Source organism: Genypterus blacodes, unplaced genomic scaffold, assembly GCF_046128005.1.
Source record: "Genypterus blacodes isolate CSIRO-AG114 ecotype Tasmania unplaced genomic scaffold, CSIRO-AGI_Gbla_v1 ptg000032l_1, whole genome shotgun sequence".
Lineage (NCBI taxonomy): Eukaryota > Metazoa > Chordata > Actinopteri > Ophidiiformes > Ophidiidae > Genypterus > Genypterus blacodes.
Genome location: NW_027466845.1, coordinates 1,696,957 through 1,720,449, shown reverse-complemented (window position 1 = coordinate 1,720,449; position 23,493 = coordinate 1,696,957). Strand labels below are relative to the sequence as shown.

Here is a 23,493-nt window from a genome sequence, read left to right as displayed (position 1 = left end):
AGATTGAGCTTAACCAGGAAGACGGATGCAAAATACATCCGGCCAGTGTGTGTGTGTGTGTGTGTGTGTGACGGTGCCAAATACATTACGTCCAGTGATGATTTAGTGTGTTTTGTATTTTGCGGTGAACTCTGGGGCACCATCACAATAAAAGCCTATATTTCTCTCCCGCCCCTTAGTGACCATGCGGCTGCTGTCTCCTCCCCATGACACACTCCTGGGCCACATTCAGGACCGCTAATGTTCCTTTGACAGGAATTTTAAATGTCAATTGACAGATATCAGCATGAAAGTGCAGCTAGACTTCCACCTAGTGGCAGTAAACACACACACTCATATCAGGAACACACAACCTTTTATTTTGGAATGTTAAAGCTGTTTGTTTTGTTTGTCTTTTTTCTTTTAGGAGGGGAAGAAGAAATTTGATAAGGAAACAGAAAAGTACTACTCCACGCTGGAGAGACACCTGAACCTGTCATCCAAAAAGAAAGAATCCTATCTGCAGGAGGTAAAACCATAACAAATTTTGCTGAGCCTGAACGCATCGCTGAATCATGCAGATTAATGCTTGGCTGAGTGCTTCAATGGTTTCTAAAAATAAAGCTTTTGTTTGCGCCGTCCTTCACTCATTACCTCTGTGGGCACACACGGTTTCCAGGAGATGATGTGTCCACACAGGTTCTCACTCAGGCTGACCCCCCCGGCGTTGTTACGACACACTAACGCCGCTTTGTTTGCTCCCTGACAGGCCGACGCACAGATCGACAAGGAGAGGCAACTCTTCTACGACGCCTCCCTGGAGTATGTGTTCAAAATACAAGAGGTGCAGGAGAAGAAGAAGTTTGAGTTTGTGGAGCCGGTAAGCGAGCTGTCACCATAACACACTGATTGGTGTGGAGTGTTTATTGACGACACTGTGCTTTGCGGCGTCTATTTAGCTTAAAGCTCAGTCTAAATGCCATATTGTCAGAATAGCACCAACTTTCCACATTTAACTACAGACTGAAGTGGCTCGTTAAATGGAAAAACAGGCATAATTACAGCTTTCTCCCAGGTATGCGTCCTCGTTTGTATATTCAATATGTTTCGGCGTCTTCAACACAAATTCGCAGTAATGTAGTCAATCCATGGAGGAAGTCTGTGAGTACGATTCGATAAGGAAGATGTCGTCAAACAGAACAAGACAAATAGCTAATTAAAGGCTGTGTAAAAGCCCCCTTACAGATATCTGGAGTGTGTAGTCAATTCTAACGTCTTTAGAGGGGAAGTTACCAGGAAAACATTAAGTTCTCGGGGTATTAAATGTCGAGGAACGTGAGATGGGAGCAAAGTGGCTGTTTTTTTTTTTTTTTTTAAAAAGCTCCCATTCCCTTTTGTTTACTTCCGCTGACAGCACAGGACGAACCTGGGCCAGAAATGTAAATGTGCGAGCCCCAGGTAGTTCAGGGGAAAATTGACGCAGCCTAAAATCCTGCTGTGATAAATGTGGGCACAGATTGGTGCGATTCATCCCTGCGAACGCTTTCATACAGCAAGTCTCACCTGAGGAATCAAATCAGCCGTTTGGGTCTGAGGACTAAGTGCGGCTCCAATGAAAGCTCGCGTTCAAAGGAACACTCATGCCAGCGACGGGATTGGTTTTCTCCTCCAACAATGCCACAAATACTCCTTTCCTCAATGATTAACAATGCCTCTGTGTCACACAAAGAGTGGGATCAATAGCTGTCAGTGATTTCAAAATAAAGCTCAACTTTTTTGGCAACTTTCTTTTCCAGCTTTTACCTCTGGTTCAATCTTCTGTCACTTTGACGGGAGCGTGTTTAATTGCTTTAGATTTGCTTTGATTTGCTTTGATTCTACATGACGGCACGCATCCTGTTTAATGAGAAGTTAATTAGGCTTCAACTGACAGTGACAATGTAGATTGTAATTAAGAGTTTTATCTCTAATTTGAATGTCCACCAAGCCCATCTTCTTACTGACAAATTGATTGATAGCATAAATGATTTTCCTTTTAGAATTAGAATGAAATCACTTCCGTAGACTGGACTTCCTGTCATTGTGAGACATTGAATGATTATTCACTTGTTGTTATTCAAAAGCCTTCCATTCTGTATTCTAACTGTTCACTGTGTCCCTCACTCTCACTCTAGTGCTTCATTGTATATTCTTTCCTCCCTCCGTTTGCAGCTTCTGGCCTTTCTTCAGGGTCTCTTTACATTCTACCATGAAGGCTACGAGCTGGCTCATGAATTTGAACCTTACAAGCAGCAGCTCCAGTTCAACCTACAGAATGTAAGTACGAGTCCGTGTCTCCACACCTGCGGGCTTGTGCACAAAGGCGGCACACATAATCAGATTCCAGCGGCTTGTCATACCAGCGTACAACAAGCACAGGTTTTATAAACGGATCGCTGTGTGATTAAATAAGAATCCTTGCTACCCAGCAGGTCGATATTTCCAGACTTGTTTGGCAGCAAGTTACTGCAGACTGTGTCAAAGAAGAGTTTGAGCCGGGAGCATAATTGCAGCGGCCGCCGTGCCCCCCTCTTCTTCCATCACACTGACCTCACTATGCCGCCTAAGGGCCTGAACTTCTATTTGACCTGAAAATGGCAGCGCCGGTGCCCTGACGCTGCCGATTCACTAACCTTTTGTCCACATCCTCAGACGCTGAGAGTTTTAGTTGGAGCTGGAGGAGGTGTTGTCTCACTATCTGTCTGGCGGCAATCTAACATTGCATCACACTGACTTTTGTGATGGCAAAATAGTGAAATTCCTGCAGTCGTCGTTCGGATTTCCCCGTTAATTTATTCAAATTAGATGTGGGCTGCTAATTCAATTTGCATTTTGTTCCACATGAGAAATGGCAGGAAATTGAAATATAGATTCCATTTGTTTCATTCTCATTTGTTGCGTTGTTTTTAAAATGAATCCAATCCAGATTTAAGTGCATCTATTGATAGTTAATCATAATATACGTAAATCTGATTTAGTGTTTGAGATTGGTGAATTAACTGACAAAAGTAGTGAGAAACACCTTGTCTACTTTGTAAACTTTTTGCCAATCTTACTAACAACCTAACAAACAAACAAACAGACGTGGGTGAAAGTCGTGACCTCACCGGCAGAGATAATCAATAATTTCTTAGTTATGATTCATTTCAACCACAGGAAATGCTATTCTAGGTCATAACTGTTTGAGCCATGTTGTGATGCCGCTGCTTCACTTTCTTCCCAGACTCGAAACAACTTTGTGAGCACCAAGCAGGAAGTGGAGAAACTGATGAGGAGGATCAAGTCTGCGGATCAGGACTACAAACCCCCGGGCCAGTGGACGATGGAAGGCTTCCTGTATGTCCAGGAGAAACGTGAGTCTCCTTATCCCGGACTCCCAGTCGGCCAGGCCAACCCCCTCTCCCGTCACAGCCTGACCCTTTCATTTATGAGCCTACGCCTCCACATCCATCACCGTAAACATGTCTCCAGTTCTCCCAGGCCCCTGCAGAAGAGATCCTCTAACACACAGCTCATAATTCATCCTGCTTACGGATTCACTTTGATGTGCTCCACAAAGAAGGGGGATAATACTGCAAATGGAACATTTTTATCAGCGCCGATAAACAAGTTCAGATTTATCACACTTTAATTGCAGAGTGATTTTCAGAAGTCAGTCCAAGAGTGCGTGATTCATGACCGAAATACTGGCTCGACCTTGTTTGGGTGTTTTTTTTCTGTGGCAGGTCCTCTGGGATGCACATGGACGCGTCACTACTGCACATACGAGAAAGGCAGCAAGACGTTCAGCATGAGCAACACAGAGAATAAGTCCTCCACTAAACAGGTGACGCCGTCTATTTTTTTGCTTTTGTTTTCGTTTTAGTCCCCGTGAATGTTCTGAGAAATTGTGTTCAAATAGCTGGAAAAGTACCGTCTCTGTGGGCGAAACAAAGAAACCCCGGGAGATTTGAGAGAATGTTTCAACTATGAGGGGGCAATAAAAGAGAGAAAATAGGCGAGATGACAGAGCTGAGAGTTGGACACGGGAATCAAAAACTTGCAAAAGCAGATGAATGCAGTCTGAAAAATCACAGTATCCGCAAATAACAAGAAAGGGAAGGGGATGAAAGCAGAAGTGAGCATGTGATGTTTTTGTTCACGACGGTATTCAACACATGTAGTTCATTTAGAAGGATGCTGATATGAGACGGGCAGAAACTAAAGCAGATCAAGTGATTCATGTATCTTTTTTTAAATGAAATGTAATTTGCAAAGCTGTAGCCTGTTCCAATATGAATTTGCAATCATCTCCAATCTCTAGAATGGTATGGTCCTGGGCCAGGCGGAGATGTTCAAGCTCAAGACCTGCATCCGGAGGAAAACGGACTCCATCGACAAGCGTTTCTGCTTTGATATTGAAGTGGTGGAGAGGTCTGTGTCTAAATTATTCAAACTTAACGTTTCTCTCTTCAAACGTACAACAACAGGATACGAGAACACGATCATACTCTCACCACCGCCTCTGGAATCGCTTATCCCAAGCTGGCATCTTGACATTTTGTCCAGTAGTTTATTAATGCGCCGTTTGACCCCAGCACAGCGGATGCGATGAAAACAATCCATGAGAGTTTGTTGGAATCCTCATCATCCTCGTTCTTGTAACTAACATATTTAAAGACTGATGTACTTAATATTGACGTGTCGCCTTGCATGGTTCTCATGGATGTTGCGTTCTAGTAAAGATAAATGATGATATAGACGGTTCATCCACACTTCTATGCGAGCCGACAACATTCAGACATGCAAGTGCCGGTCGGAATTGATTAACATCTTCAAGAGTTTCTGTTAAATGTAGTTTTGTGTGCCAGTTTTGTGTGCTCATCTCCTCTTCTCTCCTCTCCTCTCCTCTCCTCTCCTCTCCTAAAGCTTGTGTTAATTGTGTGTCCTCAACATGGATATTGGTTTATATTTTTGAACCCATTCCGTCTCTTCTCTGTGTTCATGTTAATGTAGAAATGACATCTATCGTGGAACTCTTTTCAGACCACTTCAGTTTTTCTATAAAGTCCGGTATGTGAACTGACCCAGTGCTGCTGCATGTGTGCTGCATGTGTGCTGCTAATCGTCTCAAATCCAAACTTTCTTCCCACTACACAAAATCAGACACTCCTTGGTCCACATGGGCTTGTTTTGATATCATTTCTGCCTGTCTGCAATAACTCAATAACACATTGATTTTTGTCATGAGGAGCAATCCAATAATTGATCTCCGTGCCTCTAATTAGAATTTTAATCCCCCGGCCATATGGGAAATTTCAAAGCTGATTTGTATTTAGTGTTTCACCGTGGAAGTGGGAGGGAGCTGTCACAGATTGATCTCTTGCCAGTGACTTGCCACTGGCAAAGATAGTCCATCGATTGACACCCAGTGTGTAACTGGACGGCGTAAGAATCCATCCAGAGGCCTAGAATATTCCAATATTAAACCTTTTTTTCCACATAATCTTCCTCAGGCGATATGTGCAACTTTAAATGTGACCAAAATCATTTAAGCATGTTGGCCACACACTTGTGTTAGTTGAAGGTTTCCAGCCTTATCTGTTAATAAAGTACAATATGTGCCAGTATGTTATAATCCACCTAATCTGCAGCTGGGCTGAATAACACTTTGTTAAAAGTCGTTCAGAGGATGCATTTGTGTCTTAGATTTCAAGAACTGAGCTAAAATGTTGACAAATACTCTAAATTACATGAAGTTAATGAAACCTGGAGGGGAAAATCCTCCATCCTGACCTGAATGCTGATTTGGATCTTCCACAAAATCCTCAACCAAAGTCCCTCCTCTCTACAAATTGTCATTTAAATCCACCTGTTACTTCTTGACAAACAGACAATCACATGCAAAAGAAAACTTCACCTCCTTGGCAGAGGTAATGAAATCTGGACACCAGCGCATTAAGGCCATGTGCGTTTCACCGGGCCGGGCCAGAACCCCCCACGCCCCCCTCACCTTTACTGAGCCTTGCTGAGCCTGGAAAATAACTCCAGTTTATTTGCAGGACAACTCATTTATCATATCGCCCAGTGCCCCAAGGTGCTTGTTGCAACCACAAGGACAATGTGGGCCAAGCTCCAGTCAGCTTCAAGCTCATCCATTCATCCTCATTATGCTAAACATGCTGTTACGCCCATAGTCAGGCCAGAATCAGGCCAACCAGCCACAAACCTCATTTGTAAGGGCAAAAACCGGCACAACTCTACATCGCACTTTGCTAGTTACTAACTATGACTTCTGGTTGGGGGTTGAATATTCATGTGTCTGATGTCATCAGGTTACTAAAGCCTTAGCGGTGCTGCTGTGTCTGTTACAGATAAAGCTCAGATCAGGTTCAAGGACGGCTGCTTGGTTAGGTGAGGCATGAGCTGGAAACGTGGAGCTGTTCGCTTGGCAACAGAGTCACTCTTGGTGGAAAGTGCACAAAAAGCAGAGATGAAGGTGTTTGCATGCTGGGTGTATAGAGAAGAAAAGCAAAGAAGAGGCACTCTAAGATTAAGCACGTTTCCTTGCCGTCTTCTTGAATTGGGAGTGGAATGTGATGCACAGAGTTGAGCGAGGGCACAAGAATCTGCACATGAGCTATTTTAGTCACACTATTCCTTTTATAGTGGTCTTAGCCAATGTAAACACGGTCTGTCCAAGGCCCCCCTGAGGTAATTAGATGAGACTGAGACCAGCTTTTCTCTGAATTCTTTCCAGGCATGGTGTTTTGACGCTGCAGGCACTGTCAGAGTCCAATAGAAGACTGTGGCTGGAGGCTATGGATGGCAAGGAGCCGGTGAGGAACTCTGACTTCCTTTGAAATTTCCATTTTTTTTGTTCTGCCTCCTGTCAGATGGGCTTTTGCTCGGGGAGGAAACGCTCCTGGAACTGAATGGCTTGTCACTGGCACCCTCTCCTGGTTCGTTCCAGCCACACAAGCTGAGAACCTCCGCTTGTGTCCATAAAAGGGGGAGAATGATGACATCACTGCTTGCGATCTTAACATTTTACTCCTGTAACTGAATTGTGATTGTTTATTCTTATCTAGATTTACAACCTTCCAGCCATATTGAGCAAGAAAGAAGAGAGTAAGTGTGTTTCCTTTTATCATGGTGAAGCTTTTTCAAAAGATAAGAAGCTTTACAGTGAACATACAGTGTATCATATATAAACATGTAACATGAAGTCATCTACACTCGTCTCTGCTCATTAACACAATTACTTGACTTGTGCCCACTCAGCTGACATGGCGGAGCCTGCGAGCACAGGAGCCATATCTTATTAGTCTGAGTACGAGCTTAGGGGAGAGCTTATTATTCCTGCGTGATGAGCGGTTAACCCTGACAGTAATTGACGTGTCAACCCTGTTCTTGTGTTGTATTGCAGCATTTCTTAATGAGGCGGGCTTTAACTTTGTGAGGAAATGCATTGACCTGGTGGAGATGAGAGGTGAGGCGTTCAAATCCCCCCCGCTTTCATCTGTTGAATGAATTTATGTATGGACCGTTGCCGGGATGTGATTATGCATAGCAACGCACCTAATGGCCGTACATGATAACGCATCAGACGTCCTTTGTGCCTCGTTTGATGTCTTTGTTGTTTTGTTGTTTTTTTGTCACACAGGCCTCAACACAATGGGTCTGTACCGGATCGGAGGGGTCAACTCCAAAGTACAGAAGCTGATGACCACTGTCTTCTGTATGTAACTTCAATACATTATTACAATTCAAATGATTAAAGCTTTATTATAGTCACGGTCTAATTATAAAGTTGTGATTTGAACTGGATGTATTTTTAGATTTAGTAAAGAATTGCCATGTTGCAAAATCACATTGGCCATCCCTCTGGGGTCACATGTAATGCTGATGAAAGCACAGCGTGACCTTGCAGAGTGAGAGAAGAGGTCCTCCTGGTGGTGTGACAGTGTAATAGCCATCCAGCCTTACATTATTCTGTCATTACCTTGTTAGATGACCCAAGGTAATCCAGTTTGCATACATTTCACACGCAGGAGCAGGAAGTGTCGGAGTGATTTATTAAATTCTCTTGTCCTCCTGATCTGTCTCAAACACACGTGCAGGCCACACACACACACACTTGCACTCTTGAACGGACGCTTATGTCCCATTAACTCGTGCCTCTATTTCAACCAGTGGTGCTGTTAAGGGGGATGCAGGGGGGCCAGGGCCTCTTTGCTAGAATGTGGACTTACTCTATATAAATCGCATATAAATTTAAGGTGGATAAGCTCTGGTTTTGTATCTCATGAGTAATCAACTTCTCTAATAACATTATAACATCACCCAGATTTCTTACAGCACAAAATTCACCATCAGACTGAATCAGGTCATCGTTTCTGTGTGACATTGTGATTTATGAAAAACTTTCCCCCTATTTGCGAATGATGAAATACCTCTGTAATGTTTCTTCCAAGAAAAACGCCTAAAAAGCCTGGAATCAGACGTTTATGAATGAGGGGACGTGGTTGCGAAATGTTTCTTTTCCCCTCTCGCCACATCAGATCAGCTCTGTGTGTTTTATGAATTATGTCCATTATGAAGCAATGAGTCTTTGGTTGATCTCATATGAATATCAGTTTGTTTTGAGAAATCCTGAATGATAAATATCTTGTTTTTGCTCTTTTGTCAGAAGGTCAGGCTTTACTTATCCAACTTGAGATGTTGCGTCACATTGCATCAGCCTCATTAGACCGTTTATACTATTTAAATGTGTTTCCAACAGCGTCCAAGGCACCAGTGGATATGGACCTGGACCCGGAGACGTGGGACAACAAAACCATCACCAGCGGTCTGAAGAATTATCTCAGGTCAGCGTGCCCCAACAGCTGTGTCTCTCCTAGCTATCACGAATCATCATTACTGCCATAATGCCTCTGTGAAACCTCCCTGGTGTTAGTCATGCATTCAGCGCTGACACTGGCTCACAAAGGAAAGATGGCCGCATTAAAAACACCCCTGTCACACACACACACACACAAACACACACACAGCGACAGCTAACGACGCTCCTCTCTCTCCCATCAGGTGTCTCTCCGAGCCTCTAATGACCTTCAAGCTCCACAAAGATTTTATCATGGCTGTCAGTAAGTTATGAAAACAGCCGTTCCCAGCAGCCATAATAGAAGCAAATGCACTGCACGCTCGGTTTGTGGTTCCGCATGAAGAATAGATTGTTTGGCTCCACAAATGCATCACAGCAACAGTATATTGTTGACATACTGTTTACTGTTGAAACTTTTTTTCTTTTTAAATCAGGTGCATCTGATTCCATTTTTACAATAGGTAATTGGACACAGTAGTAAGAATTAGAGGTGTTTCATAATTTTAATTTGTTTGCAATCTGAATTGTGTTTGTTTGAGTTCTCTTCTGTTGTGATTGGCCAGCTGTGTCAGGCTTGAGTCGCCAACACAGACAAAACACCCGCCTCTTTAGCCTCAGACTCCTGTTTGTCTGTGTGTGTGTATGTGTGTGTATGTGTGTGTGTGTGTGTGTGTGTTTGTCTCACCACACGTAGCCTCAGACTGGTGAACCCAAATTCTGCTATCAACATGTTACAAATATCAAGGACAAATCTAAGACAAAGCTTTCAGGGCAGGACTGTGATCAACACATTCTTCTCTCTACACTGTAAGAATAGGGAGAAATGTAAACAAAAGGAATCATGTGTCGCCTTTATGTTGTTGTTCCAACCCATCGTCTTTGTGTGTCACCTCCCTGATGATTTCTCTTCCTCTCCTCCTGCTCAGAGTCAGACGATCAGAACTACAGAGTGTGTGCTGTCCATGCTTTGGTCCACAAGATCCCAGAGAGGAACAAGGAAATGTTGGAGCTCCTAATAAAACATCTTGTCACGTAAGTGTCCCGCAATGAATCCGTTACACTGCAGCCCAGGCAAACATCACAGCTGTAGGACTGCAGATAAAAATGCTTCAGACAGATTCAATTGTCCTCACAGTTCAGGGAAACACTAATGCGTTAAGAAGCGTCTCTAAAGCTGTCACCTTTTTGGTAAAGAGTTGGCATTATGGGCCGGATCAGCAGAGAAACGCACTCTTGCACTTCTGTAATGTCCTCATTCTCTACCTGCATTGTAGAGTCTCCACACAAAGCCAGTCCAACATGATGACCTTTTCCAACCTGGGCGTCGTCTTCGGCCCCACGCTCATGAGGTCCCAAGAGGAGACGGTGGCCGCCATGATGAACATCAAGTTCCAGAATATTGTGGTGGAAATCCTTATCGAGAACTTCGACAAGGTAGCTTAAATGAACCGTTGCAGCTTTTTCGTCATTTATTTTTGTTTGTCTTCTAATAAGTTGAAAGTAGATTTAAAGATGCTACTGCTCACAAACAAACGGAGGGAATGTGGAGTGCATCTTCCTCACCTCCTGCCCATAGCAGCACCATGTCCTTGGTGCTGGACCAGCAGGTTCTTGGGGGCCAAAATGGCACACACTCCTTTCACACTGACAGCCAGGAAATTGTTCTGGAAATCCATACTTCCAGGCACCGGCTCTCACAGTGACAGCAGCACCAAGTCCAAAAGTATATTAAAAACCTCCCTCTGTGTGTGTGTGTGTGTGTGTGTGTGTGCGCTGTGCTGGAATTGCGAGACACTCTCAGAGCAATATGGGTTCTAGAGAGAAATATACTTCATCTCAAGAAATGTGTTCTATTGAAACCATTTTATTTATGAATCAGGAATTTTCCACAGAAACAAAGTTTTGTGTATCAATTTGAATCTTCACCACAGAAAAACTAAGAAATGTGGACACAATCACTCACAGAATCACAAACAGATTCATATCAGCTCTCATGCTTGGACCTCCAGATCTTCCACCAGGCTCCAGACCCAAACGTGCCCCTGCCTCAGCCGCAGAGTCGGCCCGGCTCTCGTCGGAGCCGGGCCATCTGTCTGTCCACGGGGCCCAGGAAGCCCCGCAGCATCTACACCCCGACGCTGTGCCTGGCAGATGCAGAAAGTGAGTACCACAGCCGAGGGGCATCACCACAGGACGCCGCAGCACAGCGTGGCGGTTAATAACTCTCTGAACTGTCTGCTGACTTATTGAAGGCATCTGCACCTCATAGCTGTTCTGTGGATATTGAAGTGTTTTTGGGGTGGAAGGCAAACCTTGAGAACCACCCAGTTCTCAAGGCTGAGAACTGAGAACTCCTCCATACATTTTCCAATTTTTTCAACAAACTGAAATTGAAGTTATTGACAAAAATGGGATGTTGATGTTGAGGATTTTTGAAGATTTTGTGTGGATATAGTTCTTTAAACCCTTGCATCTGTGGTGTTCATGTTTGCGGTGTGGCTCAGCAGGTTTTAATGGGGGCCTGTGTGCCTGTTCTCTGGTCCCTGCATAGGTGATACTTTCAGCAGCAGCCCATGCAGCACTCCCATGGGCAGCATGGAGTCTCTCTCCTCCCACTCCTCCGAGCAGAACAACTCCTCCAAAGTAGCCACCTCCTCCTCCTCCTCCGCCCTCCTCCCCCCCGTCAAGGACAAGCTGCTCCCGGGCCTCCGCCGGACGCCCTCGCCGCTCACCAACGGCCCCAGGAGCGGGGCGTGTGTCAGCAGCCCGGAGTCCAGCTCCAGGGAGGACGCCGGGCGCACAGATGGAGAGTCGGAGGACGCCCTCAGCCTGTCCTCGCTCAGTATCTCCACCAGGCGGTCTCCTGCGCCCAGGAAAGCCCCTCACTGCCACGCTGACCTCAGGCCAGCACCGCTCAGTCGCTCTGCTGCACCCTCTCTAAAATCACTGCATATGTCTGAAGGTAGAATAAGCTTGTACATCTCATAACACTATGTTCATACAAAAGTGAAGTCTAATTATCTTGATTCTAATGCAATCTGACATTTTCTGTCCCGTTTTAAGACACAAAAAATGACTTGAATCCTGTTTAATTTAGATAAGAAACGGGTTCCACCTGCACTTTGCTGTCTTGGAACCCAGAATAAGGAACAGGTTTGACTGGGGGTAACGCATGGAATACCACCCACAACCATCCCCAATAACAGTCCATAGAAAGTGAGGCGGCGTCTCTGATCTCAGCATACGTGACTTAGAATAAGGTGGATCTTTATATGCAAGTGGCCATGCAGCGTGTCACTCCATTCACACACAATGTTTTTGTTTATGAGACCAACCACTCCATTATAAAGCACATCACATAATACAAAATTGAATTTGCCATTAAATCACAGCAGAGCAGAGCAGCTACCACACAGAGCAGCTACCACACACACACACACACACACACACACACACACACACACACACACACACACACACACACACAGCTCCCTGACCCCTTTATATTGCCTTATTAAGCTCGTGCTCAGGCAGGAAAAGCTTCCAGATAAGCCGAGCAGGAGAGCGTCACGTTGACATCACATTGCTTTGCCGCGTGGTTGAGACAGTGGGGAGGTGTGTGACGGTAACGTGGGGGGCGGGCACACAGCGGTCAGACTGGTCTGAGGGAACCACAATGACGAAGACTAACCTGACGTGGACGCATGCTGAAGTCTTTACTCCGCCCCCGAGCTGACAGATACAGCAAGGCCCCTTACTTTCCCTTTTCTGGGAGTTTTGCCATGTATGCGTGAAACTAAAACACTATTTACAATTTGTTACCTTCCCGGTTGTTGCTGGAGACGTGCAGGATGGTTTCAGTATCAAATTTGGAAGTGTCTCTGACAGAGGGGGAGTTAGAGTGTTATTATCATGTCTCCCTCAAGGCCACAGGAGCTGCTATGGATCTGTCCAGAGTCTGGCAGCACTGGATCCCAAAGAGGGTTTGAAGCCTGGTGAGCACCCACTGCTCCCTCCCAAACACGCCAGCCGCCGCAGGACAGACGCCTCATCCAGCAACGGCTACCAAAGGCCCGGCTCAGTGTAATGAAAAGCTGACTGTTAATGATGATGTGAAGTTATTACTAATGCAGTAGAAATGTCAAGTCTTATCTGGATGTCTTTCTTTGCAGGATGTTAAAGCGACTCACACTATGCCTGTGGGAGCTTTGTATCAGGATACATTCCTCTCATATTTGTTTTTATAGATAATACAGTATACAAAAGCAAGTTTCATCCCTCTGGAGATGAACTACAGGTCACTAAGGGTTATAGAAGCGCTGTCTTCCTCCCTCTGCATGTCTCTGTCCGTCTGCCTCTCCCCTCCGATGCTTCCATCTTCATCCTTGTCTGTTTATGAGCATTGAGGATGGCGAGGCCTCTTCACAGCAACGTGGTATTCCAGGATTTATGCTTTTCTCTCTCCGGTGGGAGAGCTGCCTTTAATTACGCTCTGGCTGCTCTGGGGTTGATGTGACCCAGCAGCAGCCTGCATTCATTCTCGTGGGACAAATAGATTGTACGACTTGTCATGTCTGAGAAGGCAGTCACACGGTCTCTCAAGGAGTTTCCTTGTATAGCGCCCGCCCAGCATGCCCCTGGGCTCTGTTGTCCCCCTCCACTTAAGAGATAAAGGTCAAGTGCAGGCTTCTTACTGTATATGTTTTGACTTACCTCCGCACGGCGGGGAGGTAAAGTCTGCCTGGGGGAAGGAAACCTCCCGTGTAGTGTCGTTACGCCTTTCACTTCACGCTAAACAATGAGGAAACATTGGCAGGTCGGGGAGAGAGTTGACCGACGTGTTTTGACAGAAAAGGTCATAAAGGCTCCGTGTCTGTGTCAGGCTGCACTCAGGGTTTTATAGTGAATGTTGCAACCAAATAGATTGCAGGATTCATCTAACGCCTCCAGTGTAACTCAGTTATGTAATCACTCATTATGAATGAAGTCATCATTTTTAATGAGTCGATGGGAATGAACGGCAGATTAAACGTGGCTCAGTTTTTAATTGCAGATTACATCAATATCAAAGAAACTAATCTTGCCTTTATAGAATAACATAGAAATTAACTATCAGAATTTTAGCAGAATTGTCAGTGAATCATATGTTGATATATATAATTAAGTTATTTTCTCGTGAGGTGATATAAGGCCTTTATTTGAGGTCCCAGTTTGTTTCTGATCTTCCAGTTCGGTTTGATTCAGTAGAGGAAATCTAGATTACCCAGTTGTTATTCTGATCAGTTAAAATGTGTGTTTCAAATGCCCTCAAATTTTTGGTCAGTCAGGAAAGAAAGTCATTAAAATTGTAAATTAAAAATGTGTTCTTTCTGTATTGTTGCAGAGCTTCAAGAGCGCTGCTGTTTGAAGGCTCTCCTTCATCCCAGGGCGCTGCAGTTGGAAGGTGCTGTAACACATCAGGACACACGTACCACACGTTCATGCTTTGACCCTCACATCTTATTGGTTTTGCTGGTGTTGTTTCCCCAGAGACGCCAAAGCCATGTACTCCTGTGAGGCGGAGCACAGCCACGAGCTCAGCTTCCCCCAGGGGGCGCAATTCACGAATGGTAAGCAACACTTTAACAACTCGAAATCCTGCCCTGCGACAGTTAGCAACAGAATCCATCCAACAACATCTGAGCACATCTGCCTGTTGTGTAAGGACAGCAGCAGACGAGGCCTCGGCTGAATCTCGCTGTTACAGGAGCGATACAATGGTTCCTGCCTTAAGCACCCCCCCCCCCCCTCTCCACGTGTGCAGCTACAATCCAAACAGCCTTGGGACTTTATTGCCTCTTGGCTTTTCCAAGAAGAGATGACTTGGCACACAACCAGGGCAGGCAGGTCACTGTAACCTGGTGATGGAAGGCACCAGCGCCTGTTCCCTGTTAACACAGCCGGCACCGCCTGCTGCCAAACCCATCAAACGTCAACAAACTCTCCCTTTCACTTACCGGCACCCAGAGCTCCTTTATTGCTCCCCACATTAAAAAAGGCCTGTTTGTCCTTCCACATTCATCTATCAGCTTTTGACTTTGAAGCAAATCATTTCTTTAATGCGGCCCTTTGATGTTGCATCCTCTCGTTGGCTTTTATTAATGCATGAGTAAACAAGCAGCGAGCGAGGGCTGCATTAACAGAGCACCGGTTATTCTTCTTCATGTTGCTTATTCTACTCTACAGTCGTGCTTTTTTGCTGTATGGAGGTTATGTAAGCAAAACCTGAGCCCAACACTCACACTGATGTTTACGTCTGCCTGCGCTCCTTCTAATCAATTACATTTAGCCACCTGGCCTCACTCGTCTCCTCTCCTCTCTTTCCTCTGTTCTTTTCAGTCTACCCCTCCGTGGAACCAGGCTGGCTCCAAGCAACGTACGAGGGGAGAACAGGTTTAATCCCCGAGAATTATGTCGTCTTCCTCTAACACGCCGGTGAACGTTGCATCTTTTTTTATGGCGTCCATCGGGGGGAGAGGGGGATGGGGGGAAGAGATCAAACATGAGGCAGTTGCTGTAATAATCGTGTTTAGCGTTGGAACCATGAGGTTTCTGTGTTTTATGCATTTTAAATCAAGCGGGCCAGTGACTTTTTAACGATGCTCAGAGTTCAGAGGTTTAACTCGTTTTTCCTATCAGCTGTGAAACGTAAACAGTAGCACATCCCCAGATATGAAACGATCACGATTACCCAAGATGTGGATCTGTTTGACCCGTAGACTGCACTGATGTCTTTACCTCCAGTATTAAACCTGACAGGGAAATCACATCACAATCTCATCACTCCAGGTCACACAGTTTATTCTCAGAAATATATTATCCTCTAAACCTCCACACACACACACACACACACCACAACAACTTCATCAAGTCACCATTGGAAATCTGCAGTTTCAGGAACATTTTTTTTGGAAATAGGCTATTATTTAATAAAATATGATTTTTAGAACAAGGACACAGAATCTCGTAGAAAAAGTCTGATGGGTTTGCACCTTATTTCAATTTCATGGTGATCATTGTTAAACCACTGAACCTGCTCACTGCCGCAGTGCACTTTGTAGTTAGTTATGCAGTATGATACTGTACATTGCTGTTAACAAGCTCTTCTATAGTTGCTAATCAAAAATATTTACCTCTTACAGTTTTTGTATTTCTATAACATTTTTTACACCAAATATATTTCTTGTGTAAAATAGTTTTAATAAGGACACAAACGCTCCGACTCTTTAAACTGTAACACTCGCTGCGGTACTGCAATCACTGGTACACTGGTGTACCCATGACAACATCATATCATGTCAATCAAACTAGACAGATTATGTAAGATTATATTACAACAAAGATGCATTTTAATATTTATCATCTAATATTTTTCATCCAACAGTTAAATTCATCGTTGCTATTTCAACAAAAGGGTGAAAAACAGAAAGAAAGACTGAAAGAAAAGTATCTATAAACATTACCATCAGAGAAATGTGTCTACAATAATAAGACTTTCTCTGAGGGATGAAAATGTACCAAAGCATCTGGATCTGGCCTCTGCCAAGATCAGGGTGTTCTTTCCATTTACATTTATGAGAGTGTGAGGCGGCCTTGAGCACTGAGTGGCATGATACTCCCTTACTGCCTGAATGTGCAGGGAAATGATATCTATATCCTGAATATACAACATTTGTCATTTTGTTTTTGTCAGGTTGTTTCCTCTCAATCCTCTGCTGTATTGTGGCTGTGCATAAACCAAAATAAAACGGTATGATTTATGAATTAGCCTGTACTTTAGATGTGTTGTGTTAAGGGCCTGGGCTTCACTCGGTGCTGCACATTTAACATTCACTGTAAATGCACTGAAAATCTTCTGTCCTTCTCTTCATTCCTACATTCACTCACAGCGTACAGTGGCAACAAAAAATCTAAAGTGAACCAATTTCAAATGTCTGATGTTTGCCTGTGATATTCCAGTGCAAAGATAAGATAATTTCAAGTAAGGTTCTACTTTTCCTGCATGTTTATTATCTCCACAGGATGCAATCAGATGTGAGTGACCTAACACACACTCGCATCTAACTAAAGTTAAAGCTGTGGAGGAATTTTGCGGTTTTCCACGGATGTCCTTTCTGTGGACCCTGGCAAGTAAACACCAGAGATCTCAAAAATGCTCCAACTAAATAATTAATACTAAGTGCTATTTTGCATTCTTTTTACCATCCTGAATGATGTATAACTAAAGGATTTGATCACTGAAAGCCTGGAGAAGTCTGTAGAAAAGAGCTTCACTCATTTTTCCTGCCACTGTAGTTTTGAATCCTACCTGCTGCTAGTATCATACTCATAGTTTGTTTTTCCTGACTTTGTATTTATTCATTTAAGCATTCCCTCTGGGCCGTTCTGTAAATATTTTTATTTCCCAGAACCTCCCAGTTCATCCTCCTTAGAGAGCAGTGCAGTGCAATTAGTTTGTCTCAAACCCTGCGTGAATTTAATGAGCTTTTTATGGAAGGTTTTATTTTCTACTAAAATCGCCTATTGCACCAAGAATAAACTCACTATTATTAAGGTATTTGTCTACAAAACAAAAATACATTTGCAAAGTTCTTGTGACATTTCTCTGTCGCACTTTGGTAATAGGTGGTAAAAGGGCTAGAGAGCCTTACAGGCAATTTGGCAAAGTCTTAGATAGCTGGAGTACACAGTTGAAGGATGTGAAGAATCCAGTAAGAATGGAGGGAATAATCCAGTCACAACAATAAAGCCTCCCCAGAGTCACCGCGGTGTCTGTGCCGGTGGCGTCATTTGGTGTGGAATAAGAGCGGCCTCACCATGCCTGCCAGGACCTTGGGGAGCTGGGAGGCAATGACCTCTGACATCATCTCTGGAAACTCTACTTTCATGGCGTCTGCCTGGATGAAGGTGCTCAGACAGAACAGGTTGACCTTCTTGACAATCTATCCGAAAGAGAGAGAGAAAGAGAGTCAGGTTTGCCTTAGTGCTCATTAAAAGGAGTAGATAACAAAAGAGGAATTGCAGCTATGCTACTGGGCGTACCTCGTGCATGGCGTCCATCAGTTTGGTGAGGTGGTAGTAACGCTGCGAGCTGCCCACCACGCCCTTCTCCTTCATGTGGATAGCCCTGGTCAGCTCACGGATGTAGTTTTGTCTCATTTCTTCAAACAGCCCCTGGCTTTTGAGTCCTTCAAGAGGCACTGGAGGAACATTTACAACACTTCATTAAAGAGTCAAAGCACTTTCATCGTTTGAGTCGTTTGTTCTCTTAATGTCTTTCCTCAAGTCCTTTACTAAGCAGGATGGCATGTTTGCTTTGAAACAACTTGATTTTGGATCAACAAATAGTTTTTCATGCGTGTGTGAGAGCGTGGGATTGTGTGTTCTCTCTGTGTCTTCCCGTTTCCTCTTGCCACAGCCAATGATGCGTTTGGATGTTGCTGATGTCATCCTGAAAAACTTTGCCTATGACATCGTACCATGATGATGATGACATTGTCTCCTCATGTCATCATATCACTGCGGGGTGTGGTTTGTTGCTGTCTGTGTGTCACTTTGCTTTCTTTGCCGTTTGAGTTTTTTCCTTATTTCTCTTGTTTTCTTTCCCCATAAAATGATCTCAAAAATTGTCCCATTAAAAAAAATTAATTAAAAAATTTAAAATTGTCCCAAAGCTCTTGCCAGATGCTTTCTTCAATAAAAAAATATTCAGCAACAAAAAAAAAAGTAGGATTACTAAATGACATTCAAAGTAGAGAGGAAGGTTGTATTTCAATAATGTCACAGCAGTCAAGTTGGCAGTAAATTTGATAATCCGCTTAGACATCACGTACTGTAAGTGCCAGTTAGCAGCAGTCACTGCTTGGCTTATCAAAACCCTGTGTTTTTAAAGGTCAGTGTCAAACCAGGCCTTGATGAAGCTGTTACATAAATTATGTCAAGGTTCAGTCATCCTGCACAAACACAACAACTCCCACAGCTCCACGTCTTTGTGTGTTTGCAAATGTGTGCTGAGTGTCAAGTGTGGGTGCATCTAACCAGAGGGTCACATAAGGGGAGTTCTTCTTACCTGTGTTGAGTAATATTATGGCTTTCATGCAGAGAAATTCATCGCGGGTCACTTGAAGATTTGAAAACTCCTGCGGGATGAACTGGATGGCCAGACACAGGTCGTAAATGGGAGATCTCCTCATCTGCTCCCTGATGGGGCAAAAGCCAAATTGTTAAGTCTCTGTAAAACCCATCAAAACACTCTCAAGAGTCAGAAATCAAAAGGTCCCCTGTGTGTGACGGTTACTTACTGGCTTAGAACCAGATCGGGTGCAAAGTATAAAAATTCGCTGCTGACGTTCTGAAAGGAGCGCCACCCCAGAGAGAACACCATCAGGTTCATCCACGAGTACTGGATGAGGGTCATCTGGTCGTTGATGTGCATGTTACGAAATCCTTCAGAAGGAAACAAAACAAAAGACAGCGTGTCAGATCAACAATGGATTTGACAGCTTCTTCCACGTTGACAGCATGTTTGCCTTTAGTAAAGTATAAGCAATAACATTCAAGTGTGAATAGTAAAGTATTCAAAGGGCAATCGGAATGAAAACCCTTAGATCTGCTGTTAAAGGGTTTTCCCTACTTTCAGACTCGTCTAAATCCCCTAAACCTGAAACCAGAATCATATTTTCTGTGCTTATGTTGCCTGTAAAAACAGAATTTGCAAAGCCTCTACTAACTGCAGCAGTTAGAAAGACGTAGCAGAGTGAAAAGTACTCAGAGTTACTTTGTTTCCCTCTGAGCTCTCACAAACCCACATGTGCACTTTCGATTTAAGAAAAAAAGGTTTGTTTCCATCCCATGAAGTAAAAGGCAGCTTGTCTCTCTCGCTTTCTAAGGCTGAGAGACCTTCAGCGAAGCCCGGCCATGGGTTGCCAGGGTGATACGCTGTGACCGTGAGCCGCACAGAGCCGTTACCTGGTAGAGACTTGGACCACTTGACCATCCACAGCAGCTGCTTCTCGCATAACTTGTTGAGGCTGTTGAGCAGGAGGTGTGGGATGTCGGGCTGGGAGTTCTCCATGCCGCAGTACACCGTGTCCGGTTCGATGTTCTCCAGGATATTCACGATCTGCGGGGCGAACTGCACCTCGTGGATGCCCGGTATGCAAGACATGGAGCTCAAGGCCTGGCTGTCGCCGGACAGGGCCAAGTGGGACTGGAACATCAGGGACGGGGCCAGACCCAAGGCTTTCAGGGCCCCGAAGCGCTTCAGTTTCCTGCCTGTGACACAAACACAAGGTCTAGTGTCAGAAAGTCTCAGGATTTAGCCTCTAATGACACAGCTTGATACCATTATCTAAGAAAGATGAACCTGTTCTTGAATTTATATTGGATTATACTTGGTTGTAGGAAAATGTAGGCAGTTTTATTTGTATCAACATGATGTGGTTGCTGGGGAAACACGGAAGCCAAACCGTACCTCCCAGCATCATCCCTGCTTGGTAGCACTTTCGGAGGCGACACGCGGGGCAATTTTTCCTCCGGATTTTGTCCACAATGCAGTCGTTTCGCCCGGCGCAGAGATAGCTGTGATGACCTGTTGTAGGAGGAACACACACAAGACGCACACAATTGTCACCGTGTTCAATTTTCCCTAAATATCTAAGAAAGGCAGAGAGAGGCACATCATAATGACGAGGGGGGGAAAGTGGCTGATGGCCCTCGAACTGTTAACTTGGCCTCTCCACTCTGAGAGGAGATCAAAAGGAGCAATTAGATAGAGGCAAGGCTGTGAGGACAGAGTGACACGGCCATGAGGAGATATTGTGACTTATGTATCTCACGATGCCAGATAACAAGAAAAACACATGGAGACGAAGGACACGGTGAACACTGTCTCCATGTGATACCACTCATGAAATTTAACTAATGTCCATGAAAGGGAAGTCAACTCTCTAGCTGTTATCCAACCTTTAATGGCTTTAACAGTCAGATAGTCCAATAACTGATCAGATAAGTGTGTCCTTTCTAGAATCAACACCGAGAGGAAATTGTATGACTTAGATCACATGTGTGAGACGTGAAAATGTCTGGTATGTTTTTGGAAAATGAGAAAGTCGCCGTTTCTGAAGTTTCCTCACCTTCGACTGCTCTTTTAAAAAAGACTTTACAGCTCCCACAGGTTAAGACCCCGTAATGGCAGCCGGACGCTTCGTCCCCACATATCACACACAGTCTCTGAGGCGGCATTCTGCAAAAAAGGGAGAACACACACACATTAGCACACACACACACACTCAAAATTTGAGCTTCAATGTGGATCTCATTGGATGTGTCAACAGCAGATACAGAATTTAATCAACTTGAACGTGGAGTTGAAATGGACGAGGTGTCCTCAGTCTCTCTCCAGGATAAATATACATACTTCCTAATGTTTTCAGAGCTGACAGGTTTGATGGAATAAGCAGGAGGGAATCAACAAAATAGGACAAATTGTTTTCCACGTAGCTCACAGTCAAAACTTGAGTAAGTGGCTCGTAAAGGCAGGAATTATTGTTGTTGTTTTTTACCATGAATGATTCTCTGTCTGTCTGTATGTATGTGATGGATCTTTAGAGATGTTATTGATTAGAGATTTGATCTATAACTGTTCTGTTTCCTTTATTCCCCCAAAGGTCAGGGCAGCATTCAGAGCTTATTACTATTGTAAAGTCAGCTCTTGTATTTACCCGGGGAAAGCAGAGTAAGGTGAGGCGTTCCTATGAGTCAAAGCTTGGGTCTGGATCCCCTCGTAGGCGCTGTGCGGGTACCCGTCCTCGAGCCCGACGGAGGACTGGTACCAGTACTGGGACTCTGCCGAAGTCTGCGCCGACCACCGCTGAACTTCGGTCTTGTACATCGGCATCTGCACGACCGTGTCGAAGCCGATCATCGCCTTGCCGCTCGCCCTCGAGTCGGCCTGGTTCAAGTCTATCAAAAAGTTCGGAGAGGCGTTTCCCAGCGCGGGTCGAGGCCCCGCTGCCCCCGGGGGGAAGCTCGCCGTCTCCCCGCCACCGAGCGCCAGCTGCTGCTTGGCGTTGCCCGCGTCGTAGCAGGTGTCCAGAGTATGAATCTCCGTGGACATGTCGAAGTTGGGACAAGGTGTGTCCATGATCACCGATGGCTCCTTCTCATCCTTGATGAACTTGCACGCTACCGTGGCGGCGGAGATGTTCAGGCTCTCCGGTGTGGTCACGGTGGCCCGGGGCGCCGCTTTCCCGTACTCCTCCCACGGCGCGCTGTCACTCCGCAGATATTCGTTGTTGCGGTCGTAATACTTTGCAGCGAGCGAAGCGTCGATCATGTTACAGTCTTTGAACGCCTCGCTGTCACTGCTGGAGCTCGGGCCGTGACACTGCAGTGTGCCGGTGGCTCCAAAGTTACGTACGGAGGACGACATGCAGCTCTGCGCCGGCGCGTCACCGGACAACTTGGTGCTGTTGAATCCGGCTTCGATGATCTCGTTGACTCTCGTGTAGGTGGAATCGGCCAGTGTGGTGGTGATTGTGTTCATTCTGCCATTGGTTTTATTTTCCATTTCCCGAGCCGCGGCTCAGCACAGGACACTGCTGGCGGGCGCCTGAAGACTGGGCGGTGCGGGACGAGCTGCGGATGAGTTGAGACCTTCCGGTGATCCTCCTCCTAGTCCACTGAGACTCTGATCCGGGCGCTTCTTTCACGTTGTACTGTCCTCCATACAGATGAAAAGCTACAAACACAAGACTTCACTTCTCTGTGGTGACTACTTTAACTCGATAGATCTTTCTGGAAACAACTTTGACAGCGTGCTTTTCTTCCTCCGAGATGTTCAATAGTTTCCAGCCATCTGCATCGGTCCACTTGTTGCAGAGCTCCCTTGTAGATGCCAGAGAATCAGTTGCACGGAGGGAAATGCACTTTTAACCAATGAGCCTCCACCATAAATCACTCACTCCAGCCTTATCTCACCACAGGACCTCACAGTCTCCGCCCTGCTTGATGACATGACCTGACCACAGCCTTGGAGCACAGCTATCACACTGCTTTCATTAGGCTGTGAATTATTCCAATCACCTTCCAAATCATTATCACAATCTGACTTCCACTAAAGATCCATCACCTGGAGTGTGATGATAACATACAGCACGGGATTGTGTTACTAGTATGATGTAACTCCTGCACTCAGCTGGTAACTATAGGAGACAGATAGAAAGGGTTTAAGTATTCTGAGGTCTGAAGTTTAATCACAGCAAATTATCAAATAAGGTTTATTTCTGTAACCAGGCAATCCCTCTAGAAAGCAATCTACTGTTGACGTGTTGGGTTAATCAGTGGTTTTTGGATGCAGCTTATGTGTGCAGTTATCACACATACATAGGGCCTTGGCTCTATCTCCTGCGTCATTAGTTTGCCTTTATCACATACGATTCTCATGGGAAAGTGTTAGCCTGCACCACGGCTTCATATTCATATCAACATGACATGATCTTCAGATGTTGCAGTGGCCTACTTTTGTGACAGGCCTTTTATCTGGAGATGTGACACTGAACAGGCCCACCGTG

At 44.9% G+C, this 23,493-nt stretch overlaps 2 protein-coding genes across 3 annotated transcripts in view; one reads left to right on the top strand and one right to left on the bottom strand.

The window, feature by feature from the left end:
- Positions 1-16,671, top strand: part of arhgap42b (Rho GTPase activating protein 42b) — a 59,382-nt gene extending 42,711 nt beyond the window's left edge. The window contains exons 5-25 of one of the 2 annotated variants that reach the window (XM_076145987.1): positions 407-508; positions 749-859; positions 2,191-2,295; positions 3,242-3,371; positions 3,744-3,844; positions 4,322-4,431; positions 5,014-5,070; positions 6,758-6,836; positions 7,089-7,128; positions 7,427-7,489; positions 7,664-7,738; positions 8,783-8,867; positions 9,085-9,143; positions 9,808-9,913; positions 10,156-10,315; positions 10,891-11,041; positions 11,433-11,843; positions 12,808-12,964; positions 14,265-14,324; positions 14,411-14,490; positions 15,260-16,671. In XM_076145987.1, coding sequence (XP_076002102.1) covers positions 407-508; positions 749-859; positions 2,191-2,295; positions 3,242-3,371; positions 3,744-3,844; positions 4,322-4,431; positions 5,014-5,070; positions 6,758-6,836; positions 7,089-7,128; positions 7,427-7,489; positions 7,664-7,738; positions 8,783-8,867; positions 9,085-9,143; positions 9,808-9,913; positions 10,156-10,315; positions 10,891-11,041; positions 11,433-11,843; positions 12,808-12,964; positions 14,265-14,324; positions 14,411-14,490; positions 15,260-15,348 — 2,331 coding nt within the window. In that variant the 3' untranslated portion in view covers positions 15,349-16,671. The remainder of the gene's footprint in view (positions 1-406; positions 509-748; positions 860-2,190; positions 2,296-3,241; positions 3,372-3,743; positions 3,845-4,321; positions 4,432-5,013; positions 5,071-6,757; positions 6,837-7,088; positions 7,129-7,426; positions 7,490-7,663; positions 7,739-8,782; positions 8,868-9,084; positions 9,144-9,807; positions 9,914-10,155; positions 10,316-10,890; positions 11,042-11,432; positions 11,844-12,807; positions 12,965-14,264; positions 14,325-14,410; positions 14,491-15,259) is intronic. The other variant, XM_076145988.1, reaches the window with a different exon arrangement.
- A 1,023-nt stretch (positions 16,672-17,694) lies between these two features.
- On the bottom strand, positions 17,695-22,552 carry pgr (progesterone receptor). Its single transcript, XM_076145994.1, has 8 exons — positions 21,643-22,552; positions 21,055-21,164; positions 20,394-20,510; positions 19,889-20,194; positions 19,222-19,366; positions 18,990-19,120; positions 17,963-18,120; positions 17,695-17,862 (listed from the first exon to the last, which is right to left on the bottom strand). Exons 1-8 carry the CDS (start codon positions 22,488-22,490, stop codon positions 17,707-17,709), a joined length of 1,971 nt encoding a protein of 656 aa, XP_076002109.1. The 5' UTR covers positions 22,491-22,552; the 3' UTR covers positions 17,695-17,706.
- Between the last annotated feature and the right edge of the window lie 941 nt (positions 22,553-23,493).

Excerpts from the sequence above, each read along its gene's own strand:
- pgr (XM_076145994.1), bottom strand. The coding sequence starts at position 22,490 with ATGGAAAATAAAACCAATGGCAGAATGAACACAATCACCACCACACTG. Across the intron at positions 19,367-19,888 it reads GTGGTCCAAGTCTCTACCAG|GATTTCGTAACATGCACATC; the intron begins GTAACGGCTCTG and ends TTCCTTCTGAAG. Across the intron at positions 17,863-17,962 it reads TGATGGACGCCATGCACGAG|ATTGTCAAGAAGGTCAACCT; the intron begins GTACGCCCAGTA and ends TCTTTCGGATAG.